At 47.8% G+C, this 21910-nt stretch overlaps 1 protein-coding gene across 1 annotated transcript in view; it reads right to left on the bottom strand.

Annotated features, from left to right (window-relative positions):
* LOC131267468 (ankyrin repeat domain-containing protein 29) overlaps window positions 1–21419 on the bottom strand; it is a 132081-nt gene extending 110662 nt beyond the window's left edge. Inside the window, exons 1-2 of the mRNA XM_058270354.1 lie at window positions 21411–21419; window positions 21245–21355 (exon numbers count right to left, since the gene is read on the bottom strand). Of these exons, the coding sequence (XP_058126337.1) occupies window positions 21245–21355; window positions 21411–21419 (120 nt within the window). The remainder of the gene's footprint in view (window positions 1–21244; window positions 21356–21410) is intronic.
* Between the last annotated feature and the right edge of the window lie 491 nt (window positions 21420–21910).

The raw sequence follows: 21910 nt of genomic DNA, 5'->3' as shown, positions 1-21910 counted from the left end.
TTTTTACATCCCAACGCTATTAAAAATGGTCATCCCGGATGGCGAAAAGCCTGACGTGACCAACCGTGAGTCTGTCGATGTACCTTTTCCCTTCCGTCCAGAGACCTCTCGGGTTATCTTGTCGTATTCTGGGAAATTAGTTCGACCGCACCTCATGTGCGAGTATCCGCGGATCATTAAATGAACCGCAACCGGATGCTTTACGATCGCGCGCGGACGTTGATGATGCTGGGGTTAAATGTTTTGCAAACAAACCTCACGCTTGGCAGGGGCAAATTTTGCGCTTATCGTTGGATGTATGAACTAGTGATGAGAATATCGACTCAGTAACGTGATTCAATTCAGAGTGAATGAGTTGGAATAGAGAGTCAATTCCTTAATTCACTCAGTATGAGTTAACACAGTGCGAATGTATTGGCTCAGTGAGAATGTGTTGACTCGATGAGAGTGCATTGGCTCTGGGAGTGAATTGACTCAGGAAGAGTGAATTGACTGAGGGAGAGTGAGTTGACTATTTCGCGAGCTGAAATTACGCAGTTTTCTGATGGAGAATTACTAATGAACTGAACTGACCTGGCAACCACTGGTTATCAGAGTTTCAGTATCACAGTTTTGAGCTCGCGAAACAGTCAAATCATTCTGAGGGAGCCAATTCACTCTTCCTGAGTCAATTCACTCCCACTGAGTCAATACATTCACACTGAGCTAATACATTCTCACTGAGCCGAATCACGAATGAGCCAATATAAATCATCTTGGTGAATTGAATCAATTCATTCATTGCAACTCACTAACTAACTCTGACTCAGTTTGTACATCACTAGTATGAACTCCCCGACGATTCCTCTTGAAATGTATGCACTCTGGTTTAACCTTTAGAAGAATGTTTTGCCTGTTGAACCATCCATGCACCCATGAGGAACTTCCAATGAATCCCAAACCAGGATACCAGATGTGAATTTCCGCAAATACAAAATACTTCACTGCACAACATCAGAAACGCATGGGGGCGCAGAAAGGTAGAACATTCATATTTTAACGACTGCAATGATACTTTCCGACCGGTTGAATTTTGGGTTTTGCTGCGAAAACATACGCTCATTACCCCGCGGCGGCCATTGCATCGTATTGCCAGAGTAATTTATTGCCGAAAAGTTTGCCCTCATTATCGGTGCATCGATGCATTCCGCGCCCGGAGTATCTTGGCAAGCGCAACCGTGCATAATACAGTTTCGAGTTTCTGTTCACTCACAATAATGCATGGCGCCCCCCCAAAAATCAACCACCTAAAAGTCAGCCGAAATGTGCACGCAGCAAAAAAAAAGCACCCGCCGTTTGCCTGGGTTTCGAGCGCATCACGACCACACATTTTGTGTCATCAACGTACTTATACCAGCGTCAGGTGCGTGTGTTGCCAGGCAGTCCCGCGATGAGTTTGGGAGCTCCACTGAAAATTCAGCATTTCACTTCAGTCCCACACTCTCCACATACCCGGACAAGTGTGAGCGATGCGATGCACGTCCTTCCACTTAGACTCAGAATGATTTAGTTTTGAGAAGCTCCAGAAAATCGTCCTTTGTTTTACCAGCGTGCAGTTTCGGGATAAAGTTTCCGCGATTTCCCTAGCACCTAGCAACCGGGACGACCCAAAAATAAATCCACGATCTGGCGATACTGATGCAGCGCTTAATCGAGAGATACAATTCATAAATTACGGACAGAAAAGCTAGTGCGGAAAATTCCCGTCTCTGTGACGGTTCCTCCAATTAAGCGAAGTTATCCCCAAACGACACAACTCCCTCTCTAAATACTTTTTTTTCTGCGTTATCATACATTCGTAACATGACAGACAACATCAAGCCCGTCTCTCATTAAACTGCATTCCGAAAGCGCACGAATACCTCATCCCTGCACAACTCTGGATGGGAAAAAAAGAGCTGATAAGTTCCACCTAGCCTCCCAATGTTCGTTATCATCCAAAAAAATCCACAACTAAATCGCGCCTATAGGCTCCCAAAAGAACTCCCGTGGAACTTTTTAGTCGGAGTCGTCTCCCTCCCTGCACTCGACGTAGTTTTATTGCGCGCGCGCCTGTGTACACTCTCGAAACCGGGCAAATAATGCAGCCTGCACTCCTGAACCAGCCAGACGAAAAACGCTAAAATCGCAAGTCGGGAGCAAAACACTTCCACTTCATTAGCGCGGCAACGATTTCGGTAAACTCATAAAACGACGGTTCATCGCTTTCGGGGGGTGCAAGTGGCAAACGAATTTACGGTCCATAACCTCCTCCTTTGCGGCACTCGAACACATCCACAGAAGCTCGATATTCTCTTCTGCAGATTACAATGTTGTGCCCCGTTGTCTTTCTTCCCACTTTGGTTGATGGAATCAACATCAAGCTCTCTACATCTACATACTCTGGTAACTGGTGGAAGAAAGCGTCGGTGGGAAAAGACAAAGGACCAAGATGCATTAGTAACTCCAATCAACCCTCTCTCTGCAATCACGGTGATCAGCCTCTAAATACCCATTACGAGTAATTTAGGCATCCTCGGTGAACGACAACAAATTGAGGACAAAAATGGTAGCAAAGGCCGACTGGTTGAATCGAAATCTAGTCGATGCATCCAATTCCGGACGGCGAAACCTGTGTGCTAGCAACAAGTCAAACATTCCATTACACTAATTAAACTTCAAACCGTCGTGAAATGGGTAATGTTACGTAAAGGTACGGTCCCGTACTCCTTTCTAACCATTCAATGGAATCGGAAGATCACTATCGCTTTTGCAACTTTGCGTTTGAAGCCATGTGTAGAACTGTACTTTGAATCCCAGTGTTTGGGGACATCTATCAAAAAGTCAGATAAGAAAGCCTTTCCCATACACTAAAGCGTCTAATTCCAAACGATAAGCTCTTTCCTGACAAGTACTTGATGTAAATGAAATTGCTAACCAGCGAGCAGTTGGAGCCATACCCATAGTATTACATCAAGCACAAGGGCTCAAACGCTTGATGGGTTGAATTGATTCGCAATTTACCCAACTAGAAACGAGCATTACCGTATGCTCGGGTCTATTATTTACTCATGAATTAAATTTGTCCACCCAGTCAGGGCAAACAGCGGGGAAGGGACAAATTTTCACCAAACCGATCAAAGATTAAACAAAGCCTCAACCATCATAATGCCCTGCGCTTAACCGGAGGAAAACCCGGAAAAGCGTCGAGCTCGGAACAGCGCATGCTGCATATGTTGCAAATGTCTGTCAATCTCAATCGTCTTTTGATGTGCGTTCACTCAAAGGCCAGTGTTTGATGTGTGTGTGTGTGTGTGCGCGTGCCGTGAACTGTTATCATAAAATCTCGCCGTTAATAGAAACCAATTGCCGGCACGATGCACAACGGGCGTCGGTGCAACAATATGGCACCGCGTGCACAAATTTGCATCGATTTTAGCCACGACCACAGGGAACGCGGGTTCCGAGGGTGAAGGGTAGTCCACTTCATCGGCCAGGTAATTCGTATGCATAGGCGGCTGATGGATTATGAAAATTATGGAGCGTTTCGAGAGACGGAAACGAATTGGACGTATTAAGTTGAAAATTGAGTTTACAATCCATTATGGGCGCAGTCGTTAGAGGCGGGTACGCATTGCTGTTAATAGGATTTTCCCAACCATCGAATGAACGCCGAGTGTGTGTAATAATAAAAATGAGTTCAAAACGAAAAACTGAAATCAATAAATAAATTCCACCGTTATTCAAATAATAATAATAATCTCCTTGATGAATGGTGTAGTTTCATAGTTGTGGTCATACAATCCTGCACAAATTGTATTTCTCTATTTCGAGGAACGAAGCTGGTTATAAATGATTTATGTAACCAACACTAAGGCAACTAGTACATTTCCCTAACCTAAAATCTATCAAAGACTTTCCGCAAGCCCACACCGGACGTCCTTGGTCATAATTGAAATCATAACACCACAGCAAATACCATCGTCCATTTCTTTATTTAACCGATAACCACCTTCCCCCCTTCGACCAGTATTTTCAATCATCGTACTTTCTTTCCGATAAACCAGCCCCTGCTGCTAAACCCGAAACGGATTTTTCCTAGTCATGCAAGGCGTTGTGCCTATATCCAGGGGTTCTTTCTTCGAAGCGTATCCAATTCCCACCTCAAACCAAACACATCAACACATGGGTGCGTAGCACGGTTGCAATCCGGTAGCATAAACATCACCCGAAAACACTGGCCAAAATGAAAACGAGTTCTCCGGTTCCACCCCGGCCACGCCACTCTTTGTCCCCCCTTCGTCTCTGGTTGTTGGGCCGATTGCGGGCAAGAATGCACCTTTTGTGCGAGAGCCCTAATACAACCTTCTGGTCGGTGTAACCCGGAGGACCCGGGGAAAAAAGAACTACACACCAGGAACAAATTACAATGTCACCGTGAAAAAAGCAGGGAGAAACACACTCCGATGGAGGGAACAACCATTGGATTACGAAAGGGCGCGAAGAAGGGTGGCACACAAGATTGCATAAGGTCCAAGAATAAACCACAAAAATGTGCCCCCAGCTCCGGCGGAGTTCGCTCCCCGGCTCGTTCTCAAAACACCCGATCGGTGTGTCCCACTTTCCCGTCCTCCCTCCTCGGGGTGAAATATAAGCCTTTACCCATTCCGGGTTGCGTTCCGTTGATGGCTTCTCCGTATCGCCACCGTATCTCTCCCGAGATTCCATCGGAAATCGTGTGTCGTGTCGTGACCGACCGTGGGTCGGCCGGGTTTGCTTGCCACATCGCATCGCAGGCCGGGGGTGCCATTTGGCTCTCACACAGTTACGGACCGAACTAACACTCAACGATGCCAGATCCGACGGCTAGATCTGCACCGAGAGCAAACTATTTTGCACGTTCCCATGCAGCAGGGTGAGCAGTTGTAGTTGCATTTTGCGAAATTATGACACTTCAAACTCGTGAACACAACTGTCTCAAATGGCACAGAGCTTCCGCCGGTCCAAAAACCCATCGTGTACCGATCCGTGCTTGGCTTGGTGTCTTGGAATAAGGTTGGAAGATCCGCAAACAACGACGGTTTGACGTTGAAGATGGTACGCTTCTTCTGCTGATAGCTCAAATATCAGGACTGAATAGGAGGACACGTTGTAACAATTTACAATGCTTATTATTATCCATTCGTTTTGGACATGCGATATCCTTGTTCTACATTTTAAAATCGAATCTCTTCTGAAGATAAAACGTTGCTATAAAACGACGCTCCAAATTCGCACCACTTCACAATATGCTTAAGGAAGCCAGAGCACACCACAGAGCATACTACAAATTAAAACAATATTCATCCACTTGCAGTTAATCATCATAATCTTCATTCAATACCTCACACATCCGCTAACGACCTTCACCAAGCGCACCAAGAATCCAGTCCGGAGCTCCAGAAGGCATCAACCAATCTCCGCCAAATTGTGGTCAAAAACTTTGCCCATCTCTGCCCATCCAGGCAGAGGCAGAGGAGGAGGAGCTCTGAGGCCTTGCTTCTGCGGTTGCACTCTTTGGCTTCTGGTGTTGTTTTCCGAGACGGTCGGGACGTGCTGCGAAAATATGAAGAAAACTCCTACCGAAAAACTGCAACCAACCGAGGAATGCTCTTCTCCGGTTGAAGGGGGGGGGGGACGACGACCGAGAAAAAGTTTAAAAACGGACACCCCGATGTGCCAAGCTTCTTGTCACGTTTTTGTGCACTTTGACCACCATTAACCGGCGTCCAGCCCATCCTTCTCCTCGTCCTCCGTTCGCTTACGACGACCCAATCAGCCATTCTTTTTTATCGAAATGAAACATAATAACAAGCTATTCCAGCCACCTTTCGCTTCCTTCGTCCTTCGATCCCCTGCTGCACACATGACCGATCGGGTTTTATCTTCCCACTGTGGCCGTGTGTATGTTTCCTCGCACACACACTCCCTCTCACCTCCCGAGAAGATCCCAATCCCTGCCGAATGTGGCACACATTTCGCGCACGCCGCCCTGTTATCCTTTCGAGACGGCGGAAAACTTTGGCCGAAAGTCGTGTCTCCACGTGTTTTTGCCATCGCAGAAACGTCCCCCCCTCCTCCCCGGAACCTTCGTTCGATCTTCTTTGTCTCGGGGACTCGATCATCCCGCAAACACCACACGGTGACCAATAAATTTTGCGCAACTTTTGCCAGATTCAGAATTTATGTATATTTAATAAAATATGCTCGGAAACACGTCCGCGCGCGCGGACCAACCCAAATGGAACCCGGCACAAGGGCCGAAGTCGGCGAGAACACCTCCCCGAAAACTGCCAACGGCAAACGAACTGGTGGTTGGTTCTGGAAAAGGAAATGTAGCTGAACAGATTGGTATCAAGAGCAGTTAAGCAAAAGACGAACCCTTCCTCGTTCTCTCTTCGCCGACACGTCGACGCTAGGGGTTGCTTCCAAATGGCTCGATAACCACCGCCACCCCGGTTCCGAAGTTCCTGCGGTTCCCCTTGGCTTTGCCAGGAAACTTTTTGCGAGAACCGCAAATAATGAGATTAAGTGGTTATTACCTGATGATTACATTCTCTCAAATAAGAAGAAGAACGTGCTCGCATCACATGCTATCAGTGTTCACCATCGACGAGCTCCATTTCCCGTCCTTTCTCGCCCTCTCCCCTCCTCCCCCGATGAGTGTAACTGACATGGTTTGTGATGGCATAAGTGACAGACAGCGCCGCCGCCGCGGTGATGCAGAAAGAAAGGGTCTGCGCCATTTAAACGATCGATCGGTCGGTGAGCCGAAGGGGAGGTAAACAGGGTGGCGGCTTATTTGAGATGTGTGAAAAGTTTGATTGATTTTTAAATTGGAAAATCTGCTCCAAAACCCCAAACGAGGGAGGATGAGAGGGAGATGCGAAAAACCCAGGGCTGCGGGTGAATGTGCGTCAGGCACAAAAAAGGTAAGCGATCACTCCACGCCTGGCGATTGGAAGCCATGGCTGTGTTGTGGTGTGGATGGTGGCGTAAGATTTAAATTGGAAAACAAAACCATTATGCATTTAGCACCCCCCAGCTGAACAGACGGTGCACAGACAGGAGCTGGCCGACACAGGAGTTTCAATGGATGATTCCCGATGATCTTAAGCCGGAACTACCGGAAGCCATCGTTTTTAGGAGCACGGCAACTAAAAATATACAAAGAATAAATATCAAATGAACTAAAAATTTCATTCAAAATCATTTTCTCACCTGAATGTATGTGCATCAGAGCGGATGATCGGGTTCGAATTATTGGCTCGACAGCTCACATAAGATTAAGACCAAAAGGTACAATCTCATCCATCTCACGTGATCCATCAAATAGTGTTCATCTCGATGAAATATCGTTATCCGGAAGGCAGCACAGGTTTTATCAAATGAGCGTCATCTGCCACTGGGTTGGAATTATAATTGCATCGCATGACGACCCACCACGCGACAAGGTACCAGCAGGGTCGGGAGGGAGGGACAACGGCTGGTGGAATTAAAACTCAAGCATAAAGTTGACATCAAATTATGTCCCCACAGTCGGCGCGCCGTCGGCAAGCAATAGCGCAGAAAAAGGGACGCCCATCACAAGAGCATCATAATGATGAAGTGAAAATCGAGAGCATACCCAGCGCCACCCCCAACCCCGCGCCCCTCTGACCTCGGGCTGATGAAAGTGGCATTGTTTTACGGGGTTTTCACAAATGCCCCCGCCGTCAAACGAAATGAGCACAATAGCTCCTCGTTGTTGCGTACATTCGCAACGTCCATTCATTCACTCCATTCGTACGCACTTCAATCAATCATAATAATCACACACGCAGTCGCGCACACGAAGGACACCTCGGTGAATCGGAGATGCGTCATCGTTAGCACCTTATTTTTCCGCGTGTCCGTGTCTTCCCCACGCCGTCATCGTCATCAGGCGCGCGTATCGGCAGGAAATGTGACGTGCGGCAATCGTGGAAAAGCCATCGAGCATAAACATATAAGCGCACCTTACCTTTTCCCCGGACCCAAGGGGAACTCATGTGTGTGTGGTGTCTTATTTCCGACACTTTCATGCGTGGCCTCGGGGGCAGCTTTTCCGCAACCCGATCGATTGTGGCGTGGGTCTACCGCATCGTCGCCTGAAGTAATAACAAATATTAATTTTTCCACATCACCGTTTGCCCGCGTTTGCGGCGCGTTGCGATTGTATTGCCGTTCCAGCCGTTCGTCTTTGCTCCAGGACCTTCTCACTATGCTGCTTCCTTCTTCCGGCCGATGGTCGCTATCTGACGGGCCGTTGTCGACGACGTGTTTTACTGCAGCTGTTAATTTTAACACTTCCCCAAAGTGAAGCCTTTCGCGCTCGGTTCCCTTTCTGGGGGGTGATGATAATTATTTTTCCTTTTCTCATCTTTCTTCCTCACTTTTTATTTCATTTTCTACCCATTGCCATAAGGAGAATCCTTACAGCAATCACATTTTCCATCGCCTTGCATTATTATATTCATCGCCACGTTTGCATCCCTCGCAATATGCAGTTACGCACAAAAGGACCCCCCGTTGAGGTTCGCTTGTGTGCATACTTTTTTTCTCTCTCTTCCCCGCGCGCACAATACACACAACAACACACCGATAGTTTTTGAAGTAGATTTTCTTCCCAACCGAACGAAAATCCCAACGGGGTGGAATATGTGGTAACGGAAGGAAGCCCTTTCTTTCAGCGTAATTCTTTTCAGCACCGAGGATCGAGTGTCAGACCAGAAGAAAACACGCACATCGTGTGCATATGGCTGCAAGTTAATTTAAAGTGGTCCAACCAGTCTGCGAATGTGCGTACGGTGCGTAAGGATTTCTTTTGTTTCGCATTAAAACCCCGCGCGTTTCTTCTGTTCCTCTTTTTTCGTTGTTCCTTCCAATTTTACCCTCTTTTTGTGGTGAAGTGTGGTCTCACATATGTGATTACATGTTAAGGAACATTTACAATTCCATTTGCTTCTTGCAGAAGTCCTCCTCCTTAGGTTGCTTAACAAGCGAACGGATTTGTGCAATTATTGTGTAAAAAGGATTGTGAACAAAATACGGACATAGTTCAAAGACTTGTCAATATTGCAGGATAAAATTCAAAATTGAACACAAGCATACTAATGCATCCATCAAACCCATTAGCATCGATAACGCCACGTCCACTTCGAACTCTGCCCGTTCTGGACGCCATGTTCAATTTAAATACATTAAAAATTATAGGTTTTCCCATAAACTTCGGCACGGCGTAATCCGGCAAATTAATATGTTTGGATTACAACCGTCCTGCAGCATTCCCGCAGCAGCATACCGTGGCTAAATGTGATTCATAATCTGGCCAGAACACCACAACGGATTAAGGGCGAATGCATTATTCTCACCACCTCACGGAAAGCCACCGGTGATGTGAAGCGCAACAGAAAAACTGGCCTCGACTAACATTTAATCACAATGCGAAGCGAACAAATAAAAAACAAAACCTAATAATCATAAATTGTAATCCAGCTAGTGGCAAATGCGGAAGGCCACATAATTACAGTCCAAAAACCGCTGACACTGGTTACCGGAGTTGTTTGGTGTTAAAACAAAACGTTAAAGATCATAATTCCATCGTCATGATGACTTATTTCAATGGTTTTTTATTTATCCTAGCACTTCGAAAACAAACAACGTGACGATTATTATTAAAAACGTAAAACATACTAAAGCTCGTCTCGGTTTAAAGAGTTGGTGTTCAATGTCAAATGACGAATACGAAACCTAACTAACAAATTCAAATCATTCTTTTCACCACAAAAACCATACGAAGCAGATCTTTGGAGCTCTTTAGGAGCTTTAAGGAAACTAAAACAAAATCAATGATCATCAAACAACCACAAAAAATGAAAACAACCCTGTGGAAGTGGCATTCGGTTCGGACGGAAGGACACAAAGTGCTCGAAACTGCATCCTTCGGGCAATCGGTGGACCCTTTACCATCAACTCTCATTGAAATATTTCGATAGGAAAATTCAAAATTGAAACGAACCAGACCCGGCAGCAGCTTGAAGAGGGGGGGTCTGGTGAAAAGTAAGTTTCCTCTGTTGAACTTGGAAACAATGAAAGACCGATGGCCCAAACTTGCACCGTACCGATTGCTGCATCTGGTGGGCGAGAAAGTGCAATACTCCTCCCTCCTGCCACATCGAGAGGAAAATTTCGACAAAAGTTTTCGCTTTGGCGAAAATCAATAGAATCAAACTGCACAGACCTTGGAAACGGATGGCCCAAACGGGATGGCACAGTAAATCGTTCAGCAGAGCCATCAATTGACCACCCGTTTCTTCCCCTCAGGACCCTCACTTTCCTCGACCAACCCTACGAAGGGGAGATTCGTACAAAATTGGAGTAGAACGAAAAATTACACAAAACTAAAAGTAAACAAAGAAAAGAGTTTTCCCGGCGTAAGGTAAATCTATAGCCAAGGTAAAACCGAAACACCCTTCGAAAACGGGCGAGCCGTGTGGAGAAATGTGCAGTGAAACACTGCAACATAAGTGCATTTGCCTACATCTTCCCAGTTTTTCGCGCCGGTCGCACAATTTTACCGATGCAGTTGCAGTTGCAGTTGCACTTGGACCACGGGTACACGTGCGCACGATTTTACCGCATCCAACGTTGAACCCGCACCAGGTTTTCGGAGGCAGCAGCATCAGCAGCCCAACGACGAAAGTTCATGCGATTGGTCCGTACAATCAATGTGCCCGGGTGAAAACAATCGGCATCCTCGATGCAGTTGCAGCGCTGCAGATGCACCGGGGGCCGTGTTCACTGCAACCGATTGGAACCAAACGTTCTCACCACCACCAAATTGGGTTGGTTGGTTGGTGGCTAGAGTTTTGATTTCTTTCGAGGGCAGGCCAAAGCCCTTCGTTTGGCTTTCCACTCCATTTTTACATTGCAGCGAACAACAACACTTTGCTACTCAACTTCGCCGGCCGTTCGTTCGATACTTACAGCACTTGCAACACACATTTCAGCAAGGAACGAAACGTATATGACCCAACTCGGACCGAAGTTGAAGTACATCCACTAAACAGAAAAATAATTTTTGAAAAAAACCAACCCTTCAAAAAAGTTCGGCCCAAACTCTCGAAAGTCCTTCCTCAATTCGTCGATCGACGGTCGCCGCTGGAGAGACCTTTTGTTCACACCAGTTGTGTCCAAGAAAACCCCCGAGGGCACAAGGGTGGATTTTCGCACCAAACAATTTGCAAACCCCCGGACCGGGATTTCACATCCAGCTGAATTGCATTACGAACACCTTTCGCCCAAATCCTTGCCACGACATCTCTCTCTCGCCACCAACGAAGCGAAGAGGGGAAAACGGCGTACGCACGCACGCCGGTTCTGGTTTTAATAGGCGAGAAAGGCGTCTTATCAGGTCATTGAACCTCACACCTTTTTTGCATAAAATACAGTCACCCCCCGGTTCGGTGGGTTCTCCTTTGAGTGGAATAAAACAACAGCAAAAGAACTGGTGGTGCGTCCCGTTGGGAAGACGCATGCGAAACAAACGCGGAGGGTGTGGATGGTGTGCATGCTCTTAAATAAGGTGCAGCCCAGTGACAGGGAGGAAACAAAACAGGGAGGAAAAACAATATTTTAAACAACAAAAAAGGAGCCACTTGCATTCATTCACAACGCGAGTGGGGTGCGGCAGAAAGAATGGGGAGGTGTTATTGAAGGATGAAACTTCATCCACTTCCGGCGGATGAAGCCAACGCATTCCATTTCCGAACATCCTTTCTCTTTTTCATGTGCTGCGTTTTTCGATAAAGCGTGTAAGGTTTCCACTGGAAAAAGAATCCACGCAAGGATCAATTTGAGATCTTTTCGTCTATTAATTTTTATATCATGGTTACGTTATGTTTAACAAGTGAAACACATGTAGAGTAGTGATGGGCACTCAGGAGCGCACTAACAGCTCCGGCATTAGCCCAGAACCGGCTCCGAACTAACGGCTCCGAACTAACGGATCCGAACTACAGGCTCCGAACTACCGGCTCCAAACTACCGACTCCGAACTACCGGCTCCGATCTAACGGATCTAAACTACCGGCTCCGAAATACCCGCTCCGAACTAACGGCACCGAACTACTGGCTCCGACGAACTTCAGTAAATTTTGGAGCCGGCTCCGGAGCCGACTCCGAAGTACCGACTCCGAATTACCGGCTCGGAACTACCAGTTCCGAACTACCGGCTCCGAACTAACGACTCCGAACTACCGGTTCCGAACTAACGGTTCCGGACTACCGGCTCCGACGAACTCCAGTAAATTTTGGAGCCAGCTGCGAAGCCGACTACGAACTACCGGCTACGAATTACTGGCTCCGAACTACCGGTTCCGAACTACCGACTCCGAACTACCGGCTCCGAACTAACGGATCCGAACTAACGGCTTCGGAGTCGGCTCCGAAATTACGGCTCCAAGCTTCCGGGACCCCCCTTTTTGTTTTGGTCGCATAATCTCGCAATAAAAGAATCGTGGAGATTAGTTTCTTTGTTCACACCCGACTCCGGAGCCGTTAGTTCGGAGCCGGTAGTTCGGATCCGTTAGTTTGGAGCCGGTAGTTCGGAGTCGGTAGTTCGGAGTCGGTAGTTCGGAGTCGGTAATTCGGAGTCGGTAGTTCGGAGTCAGTAGCTCGGAGTCGGTAGTTCGGAGTCGGTAGTTCGGAGTCGGTAGTTCGGAGCCAGTACTTAGAAGTCGGCTCCGGAGCTTGCTCCAACATTTACTGGAGTTCGTCGGAGCCGGCTCTGGTTGCGGAATCGAATTTCCCATCACTAATGTAGAGGTTTCATAAACCTTTCTTCCAGCTACTGCTGAGCATAAAACGCACCTTTTCCATTTTTGTCCCCATTTATACTCGACGATACATTATTAACACACAGAGAGCATCATGGAGAAACATGCTTACAGGAACGGAAAATACGGGACAAACCGGAAATACACGCACTTCCACGCATAGAGCACCACCAGAGCATATGATTCGCATAAAAAGGTACACGTACCATGTTCGCGCACTGTTCATGTATTCCCGTAAATAGGCGGAAAAGCACCACACACCGACGACGTGTGTCGCGCGAACGCGCAAATTGGAAGAAGTATAATATATGCACACCTCAAGCATACCAACCACAACAAAGACGCAGCATCGTCTCCTCCCCCCAAACATGGATATCCGCACGATGCACGCTATAAGAAATAAAACGCGAAGTGCCTTCCAAACACCCACGTGTGTGCATTGGCCTCAGCAGAAGCACTTCTCGCCGGATGCTGATATAATTCGTGCAGCAACCGAACACGCGGAACACACGAAAGACACACATTTTGACTATTTCGTTACCCGTTTCCTCAACTTGATAAGCTCGTTATCGGGAAGGGGGAAAACTTTTTCCCCACCAGCAGCACTTCAAAAGCTTCCCGGGATTTCTTTGATCGTTGGATCATACGGAACACGCTGCTAAGGGGAGACGACAATCAACCGACGCACTCTAGAGAAAGTGCAGAAGGAAAACATCTCCGACGGAAAGGAAGGTTTCTTGCCTTAAAGTCGATTGCAAGAAGGTGCGTAACGTAGCTGTCATGGTGATCGTTGTTTGGTTTTAAGGGTTTTATTTTGTGTAACATACGTCTCACTTAAATTTCGACAACCCAAAAGCGCTGTTCTTCAACAGGTAGGTTGGGCTTTTATGGGTTTTTGGAGCAAATTAGATAACCTCCTTCGCATGTAACAAATTGTTGCACATCGCAACAACAATGGCAGGGCATTAAACAGCAACGATTCCATTAGCATCCCATCAGCACCATCCAAGCTGCATTCGGTTCTTCTGCTAAATTAATCCCCCAAAAAGCTAAACTCTAGCTTTCCACTTTCGACCCAAAAGCAAGCCCGAGAGAGCGAGAGCAGGCAAAAGGTCTTTTAATCTTATTCCTTCGTTTCAATTTGGGCCAACAAAATGAACGACAAACAACAGTTGATATGCCTACCTAGGACCTTGTGCTTGTGCATTTCCCTGGAGTCTGCTGCTCGGGAGTTCGGGACAACTTTAGAAATGAATTTTCTACCCTTTTTTTTGCAGATGGTCGCACTTTCCACGTTGCGCATCGGAAGGCTCACCGAGGAGGCTTTAGGTTCCTCCGCAACCTTCGTAAATCTCCTTCCCCGGTTCCGTTTGATTCCACCAGAGACGACGCAACACGCATCCTACCACGCGTAGGCCTTGACTTGTATCCTTTTGGGGTTGGTTAAGGACAAAAAGGATTATACGCATACGACCCACTTGATGGAGAGGGGGAGAGCTGGGGAAGTGACTGAGTGTATAACAACACTTGCCGACACATCGATCTGGCCACCACAAATGCTGACTCTCTCGGAAAGCCCCGGACCGTGTGTTGCTGCAGAGAGCATTTCCCCTGGTCGCCGGAAAACCTGAAGGCGGCCCTCGGAGCCTCCGAGCGATGAAAGGGAACAAAGCAAGGTTTTGCGTGTAATATCCATCCCCGGAGGAGTACATTACCGAGGGGTTATAGTACATATCTTGCAAAATCTGAACAAATTTCCCTTCGACCCCTTGTTCCCTCCTCTTTCTCTCCTTCTGTGCGAGAATTTTTGAATGCAGTCTCAGCAAAAAGAAAAAAAAACCAAACACACGAGGATGCCACAAAGAAGTGTGTGCGCGGCTACAACATACACGCACACACACATTGCCCAGCCCAGCTCGGTTACGCACTTACCTACGCCAACATCCGGATGTTGCGCTGCAAGCCACGCTTCCTCGCTTCCTGCCTCCGAAACGAAGGAAGGCGAGGGTTGGGGAGGGGGGGACGATAACGGCGCGTACGACAATCTTCAACCCAATCTACCCTTCAAGGCGCTCAAGCAGCATTCGGGAGCAGCAGGACGGACGACTTTCAAAGGATCCGCTGTTCGAAACACACGACGAAGTGGAGCGAACGAATAACGCCGGAAAGAGATGGAAAATTAGACGGAGGTGGAAAGGCGGGGGGGGGGGGGAGGGGAAAAAACGGGGGCCTTGTTTCCTTAATTATTTTTTAAGATGCTCCCATTGAGCTCGACTCATGGCACATTCAAGTGTGAGCAATGTTGAAGATTAAAATGAACGACGACTGTTCGACCCCGTTTGTGGAAAACATGAGGGAAAAAGGTGAGGTGTAGAGATGATGGATGAACGTATGTGAGAACACACACACGGAGCCAAAGGGACGAAAGACGGTGTCCGTTTCTCTCCACCCCGCCGACGACGACATCCACATGTGTTGGTCTTTTATTATTGATGCAGAAAAACTGTACAGGTGCATCGGGAATTCTTTTCAACGAGCAGAAAAACAGAAAGACCCGGGTTCCATACACTGTCCATCCCTCTCTCTTCACCCTGGGGTGTGATGCACCTGATTCTAATCCCCCCTTTTTCTTGCAAGACACCGGACTTAACAAGCACGCAAACCAAGGAACGGGAGGAACCTCCAGCGCCGGACAAAGAAACACTCGGAAGTGCAAACGCAACGGGGAAAGAAGAAAAAGAAACTTGGCAAAGAAATCACTTCCCAGCGTTACGTGCCCGTCTTACGATAGTGTGGTTCTCTTCTGGGGAAAAACTGTGCCATCTGTAAGCGAACGAGGAAAGGATCTATATAGGTTGCGCAACTGGGCGAAGAAAATCAAGAGGTTCCGCATCATCGGTCAGTGGACAACGCACACTCGTTCATCTCCTCCCCCTTGGGTCTTTCTTGAATGCGATGATTGTCGAGCGTTTAACACAAAAAGAAAGGGCGAGAGTAGGTAGAAAAATAATTTCCTCCTCGCCATGAATAATGTAGCACGGATTTCCACACTTTCCATTCAATTCCCAGCCACGCTACGGCAACATCCCGGTCGGAAAATTGGATAGAGAAATTAAAACACACCAGATAAGAGCTAGTTTACCGAGGCAAAGGTGGGCGATTGGGTTTTCCAAGCACCAAACAAACAAGTCAGCTTGAAAGAAATCAAATAATCTCTTCATTAAACATCCAATAACATCCGAAACTTTCCCGGCCGAGCTAGCGATGATGAATTTAATTACCAATTCTAGTTAGAAAAATCCCATCACTCTTTGATGGATTGATGAAAAATGCAACCACTGATCCTTTACTAATACTCCCAGCATGGTTTAAAGCGGACAAACACCCTTCGGGGGTTCGCGTTCGCGTAATTCATGTTCGCCGGGTGGAGGGAAAAACTGGGAACTGGCCCGATGTCACCGATGGACATGGAGTCGTATGAAAATCCTCTTTGAACCGTGCGATTGATTGTGTGATTCCGTCGACTTTCAGCTGTACCGCGTGTCCCGTGTCCCCGGGATGACGATTCCCACTATCCGGTCCGGTATTTTCTCTCATTGTTATTTACGTACAACGCAAACCTCACCTTTTTCGGTTCGGGAGTTCGATGGAACTCTCGCATCACACATTGTGGAAAAGCCTGTCGCTCCTCCGTACCGAAGCGCACTACATCCGAAAGGTGAGTATGGGTGGGGGGGGGGGGAGGGACCCTCACCCATCAGGTCCCAGGAACGCTGCAAATATCTGCACACGGAGCCATGTAGTAGTAGTAGAGCGCTGCGAGAAAACCACACACCCGGTGTTGCTGCAGCTCGGAACCGCAGCTTTCGAAAAATCAATCCAACTTCCTGCAGGGTTTTTCCCCGGCGCTGGCCGGCCACTGACCATTCCCCGAAATTAAACTGACCAACTGACAGCAAGAGGGAGAGGGAGTGGGGAGCACTGGATAGTGTGGGAAAGAGTGAGAAAGGAAGCAAGCAACAGGACACGGCGGGCAAGAGCATAAAATCAAGCGTTTGTTCAATTCACACGCCACATGAGGGTGGGACACAAGGGGGTTGGCGAGGGGAAAGGGGAGAGAAGTGAGAGAGAGGTGTGGGTGGTGGGGAGAAACGATATTTCAATAACTAAAATTAAAATGTCGTTTCCAGAGAGTTTGTCGGTTTGCTCCGGTGGTCGGCCATGCTGTGCGCCTCGTCGTTGTTGCTGGGGAAAACTCGACCCAATGGTTGGGTCCGAGAACCCTCTTTCGCCTCCCCCCCCCCCCCCATGCCTCCTCAGTTGTTGGTGTTGGTGGAAGCTGTTGCGCCCGGCTTATGTCCACCTTTTATGCCACCGCCCTTTGGGAGGACCTTCGAGAAAAAGCCATTGGCACCGAAGGGAGAGGGGGGGGGGGGGGGGGGGGGAGGGGGGTGCAGGGTTGACCAAACTAGTCCCAGGGATGCAATACACACCTCTTCACGCTGTGTGGCACCCACACGGACACACATAACACCTAAATACAGGCCCGGTGGTTCCGTTGAAGGTGGAGTTGGTCCTTTCTTCGCACACACACATGCATACACACCTGCTGGCCGGCCGTCCCGGGACTCCTCGGGGCGATGTGTCACTTCCGGTGGCCGACCGTATCCCTGCCCCATCCCGCCAGCAACAGGCAGACAAACAATTGAACAATACCAAGTGCATATAGGAAATGAGTTCCAGCAGTAGAATTGCGAAGCAATAGATAGATTTTGTTACGATCAATCCGTGTTACTCTCGGCCGTGCGGCTCGGTCAGGGTCAGGTCCCGCTCCCCCCAACCCCTCGCCTCTCAGGACGAAATGCATCAACGGACGAAACGCATCAACCGACGACGAAAACATGCATCGTGCAAGCGTGTGTGCATGTGTGAACTCTCATTGTGTTGCGTCCACCGGGAAGGAAAAGCTGGCTCCCATTTGTATGCGTGTGTGTGTGTGCGTGGATTCTAACGTTCGGTACGTTCGGTCAATTGTTCCTTGCGACCAACGAAATGCAATTTCCCAATGAGCAGCCAACGGTGCTGCATTTTCCACACACCCCCTGCCCCCCTTATTGTCTTTCCACCAAAACCCAGTGCAGGAGCAGGCTCCGGTCAACTCCGGACCTAAACAATGAGACCGATTTTCAACTAAATTAATAAATAATGTTCGACAAATACACTCTTCTGCATCCTTCCAACATTCCCATTCCCTCCACTATCGCAATAACACACCGATGGACCAACCAAGGGGGGTGTGGGGTGGTGAGGACTGCTGGTGAGCCGGGTGAGCTAGATGGATGCTGCAGATTATTATGCCGACACCGGCAATGATACGATTCTGATTGTGATTGCCCTCAGCATCGATGCACTCCGGGGGCATTGCAACGTGGATGCACTCTCAAGGTTCGCGGTTGATTCGTGCGGTTGAGGTGCAGAAGCACCCGCACACACACGCACACACACACACTTAACCGCACACTTTATAGCAGGCAGAAACCACCTGTGTTAAATTGACGGAAACAAGTGCAAATGTGTGTGCGGTGCTGGAAAAGCCAACGATTCTTTAAGGTTGACTGCCTCTAGACACGTCCGCAACGAGAACGCACGCTGTATTAATTCTTCAAACGCTTCGGTCGAAGCTATTCCTGGACGAAATGGATAGAAATACCTGTAGTTCAAACGAAGCGGATCTTGGAAGCTATTGCTATTTTGCACATAAACAATTATATCAATTTAAAATCAGTATTCTTGCGACAGGAATCGGGAAACTTTAATAAAGTACAGTAAGATAAGTCCAGTTAAAAAAGTCCATTCATCGGTTAAATGGATCAAATATATTCAGAAGAAACAGAATTGAAATACGCTAACCACAGAACATTGTTTCGTTCAACAAAACAACAAACCGAAACCCCCAAAATAGGTTGAGAGCAACTATTTATGTCTGTTCTGTTATTTTTAAATACATTCACAGATAAAAATAAAGACGAATTCATTAAAATATCCTCATGAGGGATCTAAATAAGGAAAACATTTTCAAAACGTGTCTTTTATTCAAACGGAAACGCAACCTATTTTCCATCAAACTTTTTGTGAGGTTGGGTGCTGAACACTCGCAATTGGTTAGAAGCAAAGCCGGCAAAAAAAACCGGTACCCTAAAGGCATTTGCGAAGCCAACACCGGGGGGAAAACCGGGGATTTTCCCACCGGACAAATGAGATGAGGCATTGCGAGCCGAGCCGAGCGAACCCCGGGGCGACAAACTGCGGTCAACCGAAAGTTTTGCATCATATTTCAACAATTTGTTTAATTATCAAAATAATTTCCTAACCGTGCGTCCCTTACCCGTTGTTTCATCCATCCCTCTCCTCCTCGAATTTCCCGTTTTTCCAAACCGGTGCATAATAAATTCTCCGATACGTACCGATGCCTCCTATCTCTCACTCGCTCTCTCTCTCTTTCTCTTTCTTTCGTATGGTGCATAATAAATTCGCTTAAAAAATACGACACCGGTAAAAGTTCCGAATAGACGAGCGCTCGTAAAAAAGGCGAAACTAAACTAAATTTCCCATACTGAAAAATTAATGGATTGTGTGACTCGTGAAGAGGATGGGGATAGAAAGGGAGTGGAGAGTACACGAAAATCTGACGCTCAATTATAAAAGCCAGTTCAAACCGATCAGCAATCCATGGACTGCACAGGCTTTCCCGGCTTGAATTTCCCAGGTGGTGGAATTATTTGAGCTATCTTTCTCCCTGAACGTGGACGAGGAGGGAGGCGTTGCCGGAGGAGTGGAGGAGGGAAAACATTGGAGGAAAATGAGTGCCGGAATCGAAATTGTTCATCACCATAATCCACTAGTCAACCGGTGTGGGGGGGGGAGTTTAGAAAAACAAATCCGTTTAATTTGTACCAACCAACTCTTCCTCTCTCTCTCCCCCTCCTCCTCCTGCCCCTCCTCCCTAACACTGTTCAAGCCCACTTTGCTACTAATTATGCACATGCACATTGCGGCAAGCGAAGGCCAGTGCTACATTGTTGGCGAAACCGACGCCAACCCATAAACCCCGCACACAGAAACCACCCACCCCTCCGGGCCCCCGAGTTTTCCGGGTTCCCACGTACGTCAGGCCGGTCACTAATAAATCTACCGAAAATCAATAGACAAACATAACGCAACAACAGATGCAGCTGTCACCATCGATCTGTCAATGTGCCGCCTGCACGCACGCACCAACACACACACGAGTTTGGTGTTAGGATAACAAAAAACAGTTGGAAAAAGAAAGGAAAACTAAACCCAAATCTAAACTGCAGCAGCAAGCGCGAGGAGTGAGTGTTAAAATAGCAAACAAACCGGTCACCCCGAAGCCAACGTCAGCAAAGGTGCGTCGTGTTCCCCCTCCCCGGGCCGGAAGTGTGGGGTTCACGGAAAAACGCGTGAAAAACTAAACACTTTATCATTGCGCTGGTGATTTTCCCCGTCGCGCGTTTCCCCCGGTTTTTTTTCTCTTGTTTGTTTGATAGCTTGGAAATTTATTACTCCATTCGCGTTGGAGCTACCCACACACACATATACATTTCCCGGTGCCCAATCGGACGCCAGACGAGGAGGGAAGGCGGACGGTCTGGCGTTCAGGAAAAACATTGTGATTGTGAGTGATAGCGCTAATGATTATAAATTGCACAAACCGTAACCACCTTCCTTTTCGTCGTTCCGTCGCCTCGATACGGAGGGTTGGGAGGGGGGATTGGGGGGTGGCTTTTGTTTTTCCCTGTTCCGGTTGTTTTGCGTCCGGTTGGGTCGGTTTTTTTCCCCCTATTTCCTCGAACGCTTTTCCCTTGACTACGGGGGGAAACTTTCTGCCTTGGCTGTTGCTAATTTCCCAACCCAACCCAACGTCCAGCCTTCACTCATTTTTAATCCTCAAAATGCTCCGTTGGTCCTGTTGGCGGGCGCCACCGGCTCGAGCCCAAATATCCACCCCTCCTCCCCCGCTTCCGGTGCAAACAAACCTCCTCTCCGCTCGACCGCGGTTTAGATGGCCAACCCCCCCGGACCGGGGGTCTCTAAATGCAGGATAATCGCTCCCGACGGGGAAATGTTTTTCACCGGCTCGCGACCACACCAATCCCCCCCCCCCCACCCCCCTCCTTCACCCCATGTCCGGCCACGAGGTGTTGGTGGTTTGCGTCGGTTGCGGGATGGTTTGTTTTGGTTGGTGGGATGATTGTTGTTTTTCCAGCATTTGGAGTTTATTTTTCCCCCCTTTCCAAGAGCTCACTCACCTCATCACGGCAGTCGACGTGCACCTTGCCGCTGTCCAGCACTCGCTTCAGCAGCATTTCGTCACCGCGCAGGGCAGCCAGGTGTAGCTGAACGTCCGAAAGGGTTTCTTTCTGTGGATCGAGAACAAGAACGGTGGTAAAAAAAAAGGCATCAGCAATCAGGTACAAGTGCCATTATTAATTTATTCCCCTCTCTCTCTCTCTCTCTCTCTCTCTCTCTCTCTCTCTCTCTCTCTCTCTCTCTCTCTCTCGTTCGACCTCGAAAACATCGGCGCGCATGTAACCGACCGACGGATGGCCAACAGGAAGGAGAGCAGGGGGGTGGTTTCAGCGCAATCAAGTTAAATGCATTACATTATCCAAATGGAGCCGCCTGGTGGATTGTGCATAAATTTGTGAGGCTTCCATTTTTTCTACCTGCAATAATTTTTTTTTATGCTCGCTTCTAAGGATGACTTAAATAGAAATTATTCCACTTACGGTGTGTAATAGCACAGCAATTTATGCGAGGAAAATGTCAAAAATGTTGTCCATGTTTTATACGAATGCTTCTTGCTTTGCAGCCTAATTTATTAGAGGGAAAAAACGTTGGCTAGACATGACATTATCATGAAGGCAGCACATTTTCACAGGTACTTTGTTGTAGTTAGCAGCAGTTGTGCCGTA

The sequence above is a fragment of the Anopheles coustani genome, chromosome 2 (assembly GCF_943734705.1).
Source record: "Anopheles coustani chromosome 2, idAnoCousDA_361_x.2, whole genome shotgun sequence".
NCBI lineage: Eukaryota > Metazoa > Arthropoda > Insecta > Diptera > Culicidae > Anopheles > Anopheles coustani.
Note: the sequence above shows the minus strand (reverse complement) of the source record. Positions and strands in the feature narration are given on the sequence as shown.